At 30.3% G+C, this 11247-nt stretch overlaps 3 protein-coding genes across 3 annotated transcripts in view; 1 reads left to right on the forward strand and 2 right to left on the reverse strand.

Annotated features, from left to right (window-relative positions):
• LOC100165620 (calcium/calmodulin-dependent protein kinase kinase 1) overlaps window positions 1-4689 on the reverse strand; it is a 48035-nt gene extending 43346 nt beyond the window's left edge. Inside the window, exon 1 of the mRNA XM_001943212.5 lies at window positions 4471-4689. The gene's annotated coding sequence lies outside the window, so the exon portion shown is untranslated. The remainder of the gene's footprint in view (window positions 1-4470) is intronic.
• A 305-nt stretch (window positions 4690-4994) lies between these two features.
• LOC100167650 (vacuolar protein sorting-associated protein 41 homolog) lies at window positions 4995-10295 on the reverse strand. The gene is made up of 2 exons (XM_001943016.5): window positions 10127-10295; window positions 4995-7835 (listed from the first exon to the last, which is right to left on the reverse strand). Exon 2 carries the CDS (start codon window positions 7817-7819, stop codon window positions 5306-5308), a length of 2514 nt encoding a protein of 837 aa, XP_001943051.1. The 5' UTR covers window positions 7820-7835; window positions 10127-10295; the 3' UTR covers window positions 4995-5305.
• On the forward strand, window positions 8583-10385 carry LOC103308518. Its single transcript, XM_008182005.3, has 2 exons — window positions 8583-8909; window positions 9457-10385. Exons 1-2 carry the CDS (start codon window positions 8883-8885, stop codon window positions 10039-10041), a joined length of 612 nt encoding a protein of 203 aa, XP_008180227.1. The 5' UTR covers window positions 8583-8882; the 3' UTR covers window positions 10042-10385.
• The last annotated feature ends 862 nt before the right edge of the window (window positions 10386-11247 follow it).

The following is an 11247-nucleotide window of genomic DNA, read 5'->3' on the forward strand; positions in this document are numbered from 1 at the left end:
GATCAATTGGTATATTTGGCGAAAAAACACGTCCAAAATACTATGTCACGCGTGTATTAGACGAAAACAGAAAATTACGGTATCGAATCCCCTTAAGGAAAACAATTGTAATTTTTATGAAAAATTGATATTTTTAATATATGTTAGACCGAATAGGTCAGGAATAGGTAATAAACCTACCTACCTATATTTGAAAAAATAAGTGTTTACTTTCAAAATAATCACACTGTATATTTGAAAAATTATTTATTTATTTACTTTTTGACGCAGCTAGTCTAACAGAATTATTTTGTTTTATTTTTAAATCATTTAAATTAAGCAATTTGAGAAATAAATGTAAAATACAACGTTTATTGCTTATTTGATTCTATTTCTTTACACAGGAAATCACGCTATCTCAAACTCTTTCCATTTTGTATACTTTAATAAATAATTATTTTATGCCAATCGTACACTGCATCTTTCAAATGGCACTAAATTAATTGAAATCTTTTACGAAAAAATCAAACGTTCAAGGAAAAATTAATCTTAATATTTAAAAAACGTAACTGTACCATTTTATAGTACCTAAATAATAAAATAGTTAGTAACATAAAGTTTCAAGTCCCTACGAATACTAGTTTTTGAATTACAATAATATCCAATTTCGTTAAAATCTATACTTGAAACAAAATGAAATGTCTATAAAAATTTTTGTTTTTTTGTTTTTCTCGATTAATAAAAGTTCTGGGAAATGTAGTCTTTTAACCAACTAAATCAGATTTTCTACCAAAAATCGCCCTCAAAAGTCAAAATTACTCCACTCTTAATAATTAATTATTGAAAATACCAATAAAATACCAAAATGAATTTGTTAAATGAGTAAGAAACTTAATGATCTATAGGTTATTTTGTTTATGTTCTGTATGATCACACAAAATAATTTTATTTATTTATTTTACCAGCCATTATATACTAACACAATGTTCAATATTCTACTCCACAACTGTACCTATATCTAATCATGTATTTGTGAACAGTATAGTATATTTACAATTGGTATCCAGTAGCCACGAACATTTTAATTTTTAGTAAATAAAAAAATATAATTTTTAAATATTAGGTAAGTATCACAAGTTATTTACTAAAATATAATAAAACTGAAAAAAAGAGAATACAGCTACCTATATGACATAATAATAGTGTTTATATAATATTAACCGATGTGTTAGTGGGTTTCGATATCTAAAATAATTTCAAGGTTTAAGGTTTTGTATCATATTATATACATGTAGCCGTCTAACAGATAAAACGTATGGAATAAAACACTAACATACTCACACACACACACACACGTCATATATAAAATACTGTATACAACTAGCTATATCTAAAGGTCATGGAGCCGACCTCGACACCTCCGCGTCGTTTCACAAAAAAGACAATTCCCTTGTTGTTTCTGATATTTTTTCGTGTCTACGTTATTGATATTCAACTTGAATGGTATAAATGTGCCAGAACAACATTAAAAATATCGTTGGGATATATGATAAATATTATAATACTGTATAACAGTTGCTAAAAATTACAAAATAGATTTTATAGACGAAATTATTTTTTCAATATATCTACATTACCTATAATATTATGTAAATATTTTGAACTGTATAATATGTGAATACTTGTTTATATAAAATATTTTCGAACAACGATTTTACGTAATTAAACATCTATTGAGAAATTATCACAATTCGTATACGTGAGTAAATATTATAAATTTAACCCACGAAGATGTATTAATTTAAAATCCTTATAAGTAGGAGAAACGAGTATAGCTTGATAGGTGGGCCATGGGTAGTGTGGTAGGTACTGTAGTATGGTAAGGCCATAGACTATACTCTAAAATGATGGAACTATATATCCAAAGAAATGTAGGGCAAACAAGTTTCTAAGAAATCAAAATATATTTCATAATCCATGTTTTTTTTTACTTCTTCAGATTATCGGATTAATTTTACGCGCCACTGCGATCTATTGTTATTTATTATTAACAAATTAATTGTTGGAATATAAAATAAAATATTAAGATTGTTCCATTGATTAAATGGATTTTCGATTTGTTTTATGAAGTAAATTTATCATCCAAGTGTTTATGTAGTAGTTTATGCATAGGTTCCAGAATCCAGACGTTGTTCCTACAAAAAACTCATAGGAATCCTTCCAAGATGAAATCTTAAATACGATATTAATATATTATACCTAAGTTACAACCGTTTATAAATTCTTCAATTTTACAAGAGTGTAGACTGTATAGAGTGTACTGCTATTTGCTAGGTTTGATTGCTTTGGTAAAGTACGTACATTATAAACATAAACTGTAAGTCTATAGTGACAATAGTCATGTTCTTGCTTTATAGTTTATACCTATACAGTGGTCGAAATGGCTCAAGTGGAGGGATGCCTTACAATTCAGATTTCCTGATATCATAATAACATTCTTCTATTCTTCATCTAACAAAAAAGTAGAGGGATGCTATCTCTCCGCATTTATTATGTGATTTTAACTTTGAAAATTCTATATTTGTATTTCTTAACAATTAAAATACTCAATTATTTGTTATAATCACGATTAAAGCTATATCTTAATTCTTAAGGTATGTATTTTATCGTGGTTATAAGTTATAACATGTAAGACATTACGGTGCCGTTATTCGTTATCAATTAATCGGAGTCCGGATTTGAATTACACTAGTTCGTTACATCATACTCCTATAGGCTATTATAGTCCTATCATAATTATTTATATTAAGGTAAATAATTATTATCATAATTTCTTAATACCTAGGTATATGTATCTATAAAAAATAAAATTGAATATAAAGTACCTAACAGTCTTAGGTGCGCACAAGACGAGTCGGCAGAGCTCTGGCTCGACCGGAATTTGTTTGGAAGTCTGGTAAAATTTGTGTATAATATTTTATTAATATGTTTGTAATAAAATTAAAAATATTTATGTGTACAGCGGTGTACCACTTCACCAATTTTATTTATCTATCAAAAACATTGTGTACTTACTACTTATACATCTATGACATATCGTGTTTATTCAATATTAAGATAAGCAATACATGTTGACTGTTTACTATAAAGTGTTAACGGCGTTAGTTAATAGATCATAGGCGCAAATAGCGTTTGAGATTTTTTTTTTTGGGGGGGAGCTAAAGCCTTACTTTGATTATATTTAATAAGCTTAAAACAAAATGTAGGAAATGTTTGGGAGGGCGGCTATGGACATTTTTTTTTGGGGGGGGGGGCTTGGCCCCTAAAGCCCCACTCTATTTGTACCTATGTAATAGACATAGATTTTTGACGTGCACTGTGCCGTGAAATATTATGAGACATTATTATTACTAATTGTATTCTTAACTAACTATAATATACAGTTATTAATTTACAATGAGAATGTATGATGTAGGTATTAAAAAATAGATAAAAATAGGGGCACTGTCTAAACAGTTTACATACAGTATTAGGGCACTAATAGTTTCAGGCTCGGCCAGACATTTAAGTCTATAAGCGCTTATGGTAATAGTGGATCCTAAGTAAATTAATTATTATGGAATTCATTTTTCATGATTAATTAGGTACCTAATTAATTAGTTTTTAGGTACCTTGTGCCCTTATATGTCGGTAGGTATATCCGTATAGCAATAAACATGCAATTATACAAATTGTACTCAATTTATACACACATATATAAATATTTAGTTAGTAAGTTTGTACAAATCCACAGAATTTATATATTATCCCAATATGTAAAGACTTTTCATAAGATATTAATAAAACGTTAAAAACTTTAATACATTTACTTTTAATTTTAAACTAATTATGAAAAATCTAGGTTACACGAGAGGTTTAATAGTTAGGCAGGTACCTAAAGATTAAAATAAGTAATACAAATAAAGGAAGAAATTTAATTGATAATAGTTTATGAGAAATAACATGATTTAAAAAATAAAAACTTCCTATAATACCTACCTATTTTAAGTTGATATTGTTTTTAATTACCCATGTCTATTTCTGAAAAATTAAAAACTTCGATTTTTAAATTTAAAAATTAATAATTACACTTGTATATTTACTGTGTTTAGATAAATTATCGTGATAACTATTTGCCATTGAATTTTGTCTAACTTCCTTCATATGAGTTTAAAATTATTTAGTTATTAAAGTCGTGAGTTAGAACTATAAATACGCCTAGTTTACATATCTTAATAGTTAATATTAATGAAAATATATAATTCAACCTTTTACATATTTTATATTACCTACTAGTACATACATGATACTTCCTTTAATTTCATAAGCTATATTGAAGTGCTAAGCAAAATATTAAAAACAAATTAAGTTAATAAAAAATATCAAGTAGATACCTACAACTTATCTATTAAGGCGATTCACATGTTTTATAATTATTGTAGTCAAACTTACCTATATTCAACTTCAACAACGAATGGAATCTTCTATGCAGCGACTTAAAGCATTCGAAGAATATTGATAAAAAAATACTATCGAAACTCAAGAAGTTAAAAATAAAATATATTTACATAACATAATACATCTAATGCGTACGAATTGCATGGTTCGGGTATATACTTAGAAAATACTTTCCGACTGCCACGAGGCCTCGGCAAACACTGAATTGTTTACTGTTGGCCGGTCGGCAGTAATATACAACCAAACACGCTCACTACCTCTCCTAATACATGAACTTCAATATAGAAGTGTGGCTGACCTTGCTAACTGCTTTTGGCCAATCTGACTCGCGTAGTCGCGTCATGATAGGTGATATGTTTCTACTTTTTTTTATCCACGTACAAAATTGTAAAACGTTGTTAGAACATTAGAAAAAACTATTCGATGTCACCATATATATTTTGTGGTTTTTACTGGTGTAATTCAAAAACACACGTTTAGTTTATACTAGTTTATAGAAAAAATTATAATGAATATCAGGCAGGTAATATAAACATTGTAATTAAAATAAATATTTTGAAAAAATAAACCATCTTTATACATAGGTATAAGTGTATAACAATAATTATAAAATCTATCGAACTTATCAATCATAGGTACCATAGTTATATCCACGAAATACGTAGACACGTAGTCGTATAGTAAAATAATTGAATGAGCACGTACAGGTTAGGCCAAACGATCATATATACGCACTGCAGATCTGAATGAAAGATCGCAAACAAAACGATCTACAGAACGCCGTTCGTCGCAATTGAAACGCACGTGTTCCGTATACATGTATAGGTAGTCATTGGAACGCCGCCTGTTTCGTTCGGCTGTCCGTGCAAATTATGCATGTCATCTCCAACCCGTCCGCGGGTATGCACTCCTCGTGAAACACGTGTTGACAGCAGAATATCAGTGCGTTTCCCACGGTGTCCTGGCCGACGATGCACTTTTGGCAGGCGCTACATAAGTGCTGATCGTCTACTCCGCACCCTTTCCTCCGAACGTTGTACAGCCGCTCGTGCAGGTCGAAACAGTCGGACACGACGATTTTTGCGCATCCGTCTTCCACGGACACCTGAAGATTGTAGTCGGTCATCATCTTGACGAGCGCGTCTTTCAGCCCCGGTATTTGTGTCCGCTTACCAATCCGGCGGATCAGAATTCGTGGGTCCACGTACGTGCCGATTTTCCGCAATAGAACTTTGAGGAAGTTCGGCTGGTCCAACGACAGGCCGATTAGGTCATGCCACAGATCAGCGTCGTTTTGGTCCTTGCAGAACTCGATGGCCTGCTCGATGTCCTGCAGTTGCGACATGACCAGGTTCAGCGCGTCCTTGGTATTGCCCATCCGACCCAACAGGTACACCATTTCAGGATAGTACTCTAACCGCTTGCATTCTTCCAGCGCCAAGGCGATGGAATAATTGTCGCTCCGCTTCAGTAGCGGCAACAGCTTTTCTCGCGCGAATGCCGCGTACAGTGACACCAAGTCCTTGTGCAAGTTCCGCCTAGCCAACATCCTTGTGTCTTTTTTCTCCAGAGCGTCCAAATACGTGTACAGGTAGAGCCTGTTGTCCTGTAACTTCGCCACGGCCACGTCGATGGGGACGGTGTCCTTCTCCAAAAGTATCTTGATCGTCTGCTCGCAGTCCAATTGCATCAGATCTTCGATCATGTTGTGTATTAGAGGATACAAATTTTGTTTGGTAATCAACTGGAATATACCTTTATGGTTCAGCTTCAAGTACGCACCTAACGCTTTATCGAACTTTCCGGAATGAGTGTACAGAATAGCCAAAGCTTCTAATAGTTCCGAACTCGAGTTTACTATTAAATGTTCAATTAGCGCGTTCGTAACAGCAGACACATTGTACAGTGATGGCGACCATTGTTTTACGATTTTCAAAAATCCTTCCGGTTCGAGTTTCAAGTACTCGTATAATACCATTTCATAAATGTGAGGATCTAGAGTTACTTCACCCCTTGGTATGTAAGCACTTACTTGACGAAGTTGATGAACTTGAGCAAATTTAAATATTTCTTCTTGCCAAAGTTTTTTATCGTTTCCGAAAAGTTCAGCCGTCAGCTGTCCAGCCTCAACATATTCTTCAACGAACAATAAATGGTCTAAAAATTTTTTTCCCACAGATATTCGGGAATTTCGATTTAAAACTATATTTTTAGAATTTACTATTTCCATGGCTTCGGAATATTTGTTATGTTCAATAAGCCATTCAATTCTGTCGTCCGCATCACACGGATTTGCCACAACTATATCTTTTGGACTAACAATGACGAATAGATTTTCCACGACTAAACTTTCGAGGGCATAATCGTTACAACCAAAATCTTGAAAATCACGTAAAGACAAGTTATCAGTACACAGCTCAACGTATTTTGATTCTTTTGCTTCAACTACATATAATTGTGGTCTCATTGCTTTTTCGTTTTCGTCTTTTTCTTTTGAATAGCATAATATTACTAATTGATTATGATTAAGAGGTCCAATACCAGAAATAAAGTAATCAATACGAAACATAGACAGTGGTTCTACTATATATTCAGGAACGTCCTTAAGTCTTTGTAATCGACGTTTAACACCACAAATTCTTACTGTGTCAACCCAACCAACAAGTAATGTTCCACTATCCTTCCACGTCAAGTTACATCTGTATGTACTAGGTATTATGTTGTTTCTTTTATCCCATTTAATAAGGCCTAGTGAGCATCGAGATATTATATCATACACTCTAAGACCTATATTTGAAGCCCAAGCAACAAAACGATTATGCCACCTCATATTATGTACAACTCCTTCAACGTCACACAAAACCACAGATTTTGTACGTCCGAGAAAAGTTCGCTCGTGAAGCATAAGACGATCATCTCCAGTAATGAAACGCCGATAATTGCCGGATTTATGATATAATGGGTCTATTGCGACAGACTTTACACAACGACCTAATGAGACCTCTTGAGAATCTTCTGTCGTGTAAAGGCCATAAACAAATACATTACCATCATCAGAACAAGTGGCAATGAATTCACCACGACTATCTATACTTATTTGATTAACTGCTACCGTATGTGGACGTAGTTGCCGATTATTCACAATGTTACCTTCAAAATCCAATAAATGAATAGAACCCCAATTAGTACCAATACACAAGAACTTGGGATGAGCAGCAAGATAACTAACACCGTCTTTGGTTAAAATAGTTTGAACGTCATTAGTGAGACGAACATATTTAAGTTTTGGTTCAACTTCTTCAACTGTTTCTATGTCAGATTTTTCATCAGATTGATTTGTCATTTTTGGATTGTTATACCTGAAATAAAAAATGGATTTGTATAAATATAATATTACCTAATATTATAATAATAAAAAATATATACCATTTCAAAAAAATAATAATTCCCTCAATAATACTTAAATAAAAATGTTGTTAAAAAATTCAATTTTGTTAATTTTATAAAATTATAATGGTAAATATTCTTTTATTTGTTTTATAATATATAATAACTATAAGTCTATATGAATAGTTTTATGAAATATATTACTTTGTTTTAAGTAATATGATAGCTATACCTAAAAATACTAATTTTAGGTATCCAAATTAATCTTTTAAAAAATTAAAATATGAATAGTTAGTGGATATAATAAACAAGTGCAAGTTGGACTCGCGAACGAAGGGTTCCGTACCATCATCTATAAACATGTCGGAAACACTGTTTATATTATATATACTAGGATTTTTAGTATTTGTTGTTATAGCGGCAACAGATATACATAATCTGTGAACATTTCAACCTTCTAACTTTCATGGTTCATGAGATACAGCCTGGTGACAGACAGACGGATGGACAGCGGAGCCTTAGTAATAGGGTCCCGTTTTACCGTACAGAACCCTAAAAAGATTATAAAAACAAAACTTTTTAATTTCTGCATCAAGTGTGTATATAAGTGAAATATATTATATTATATTTTAAATAATAACACAATATATAGGAACATTAATCATTAGTTAGTTATTGTATAATAATAGTAATTAACTAAACTATACTCAATTAATGGTTGTTATAAATTTAAAGTCTAAAATGCAAATGTTACAGTACTTATACACACATTTTAAATTAGGTTTTAATTATACACAGCTTAATTCAAAGATAAAATATAGTATACAACTTTTTACAAGCCCACATTCAGAATACCATGATGAGGGATAGAGAAAGTGTTTATTTAATTCAAATATTCTATTATTTTTTTTTTTTTAATAGCCTGTTCTAAAATACAGTTCAGTAGTCTCACATCATTCTTAACAGTAGTTTTTTTTGTTGTCAAAAACAGATTCCTTTCATACATACAAAACTTGAAAATGGGATTGATTTTATTAGTCTACTTAGTAAGTATAAATTATTTTTAACCTAGGTTACATTAGAATTATATCCATAATCCATTGTAAAATAATAAAATTTATGAAAATGATACCTATTTTTGCATGTGTGCATATTATTTTTAAATATTTTAAATTAGAATCAATTTTTTTATAAATTGCTCTACGTAAAAATTGTTATTTAATTCTTTAGGTAATTAATTTTCTTTTAAAATACTGTTTGAAAACAACAATGTTCTGGTATTTAGTTTTTTAGAAACTAAATTCTTTTGTATAACCCTATCTAAACAAAATACTGATTTTGTTTATATGGCAATAACCAAAGAGTTAAAAAAATCGGCCTAGAAAAAAATTTTAGAAAAAAAAGTTGTGCCCAGCCCAAAAACATAGTTATCAAAGTAATCTTTGTATAATAAACCAATAAAATCTAGAATTCAATATACTTTGATAAGAATTTATTCTTGCCAAACCTTACTCTTTCTTACAAATTATTATTGAAACAAATAATTGTGAATTAGGTTGTATAATTAATTAATTTTATTTTATATTTTAACAGATATTAATAACAACAACAGTTATTAACATAATAGCAATTACTGTACCAAAACAAAATGAATTAAATAGGGTACAAAAATCACTGTTGGAAAGAGTTTTTTATCCTAGAAGTAAAACCCATTCCACAACAAACCATCATTCTACCGAGCTACAAAATTCATTTGGTGTTTCTGGTAATGTAGGAATTGGATTTCATTTTGGGAGTGGTTATAGAATAAAAAATGGTGATGGAAAAGAAGATCAGGAAATTGTGCACAACAAAATGTATGATAAGTATTTGGGGACTAGTTTTGGTTTTGGATCATTGGGAAATAACAAAAAAGGTCATATTGAAAATGTTGAACAATCAGTTACGGCAGACCAGAACACTATTTATCATGACGAAGTTAATTCAATAGATCAAGAGTCTGATAGTGAAATAATTCCAACTACAACAGCAACACCAAAGATTGGAGTCTTCCGAAAAATCAGTAACTATTGGACCGGTGAACAGTCAGAACCCAAAAGTAACTATACTAGCATCGGTATTTTTAAATGGAGTATGCAAAATTTAAAAAACAAAAATAATGTCGGAACACCTAGATAAAAAAAAAATTGTACATGCCTAATATTGATGTAAACCTATAGTATTGTTATTAGCCATTTGGTAAAATAATTAGATATGTACTTACAAAAGTTTATTCTTATTTTACTATCACAATGGTTTTAGAAGCACTAAAATAATATGCATAGTTATTAGTTAATAATATATTATAATTTTAAATATTAGAAAACCATATTTAACAATTAACTATTAAGACAATAATTATTAATTAAAATGCAAATCTCAAATCGGTATCGGTATATTTTCACTGTTCTGTTTGTTTTTTTTTTTTTTTATTGATAACGCAGATAACAATACCACAGAATAGATGTGACAAATTTAATACACTTCGACTTTTTTTTGATAACCAAAAAGATTCTCTATGTAGTCAATCCTATTCCTATAATCCTACAGGCTATGCTATAACACTTATGACACAAAAAGTGTCACAAGTGGAATTGTACCAGTAGTCAGTACCTATTTTAATTTTTAAACATTATTATTGATTATTATGTCTCCAACTTTGTAGTCCGATATCAACAATTTGTGCACATTTAGGAAAATAATGTTATTACGTTAATGTTGTTCATAATTAAATATAAATGATTCCGTTACGTGTCAAGTACTGTCGACACTTTAAACTTTAAAGTATGTACTAGGTACCTTCCTGGCAACCCGATATAACTATATTTTGTCTAAATTTGATTAACATAATAGTCATGTAACACAGAATTTTTTTTAATAATCATTGAATCATTTACGATGATGTTCATTACAATTGAATGTTTAAAAGTCAATATTAGGTTCATATCTTTACAAAAGAAATATTGAACAATATGAAAAGATGTAATAGATATACCTATAATAATATTATAATTTATAAGTATCTCTTATATTATATTGTTGTACAACTATAATATCACACCTTCATCAAAAGTTAAAACTTTATAGCTGTATCAATGATATTATGTCAGACACTCATTTTGACATTCATTTTTATAACTATTTTCGAAGTAAAAAATATTTAATATTGTTATAACTTATAAGTAATGACAGTAATGAGTCTTTAATTATTCTTATTTAAGGGGGCTGCAGCAGATGAAAAAAAAGTGACTTTTAGACCAATGAGCTAGACAAAACTGGAAGAATTTGGTTTGACAGATTTTAATTTTGAAAACGGATTATGATTGATCAACAAGTTTACTGGGG

This window comes from Acyrthosiphon pisum, chromosome A3 (genome assembly GCF_005508785.2).
Source record: "Acyrthosiphon pisum isolate AL4f chromosome A3, pea_aphid_22Mar2018_4r6ur, whole genome shotgun sequence".
Taxonomy (NCBI): domain Eukaryota; kingdom Metazoa; phylum Arthropoda; class Insecta; order Hemiptera; family Aphididae; genus Acyrthosiphon; species Acyrthosiphon pisum.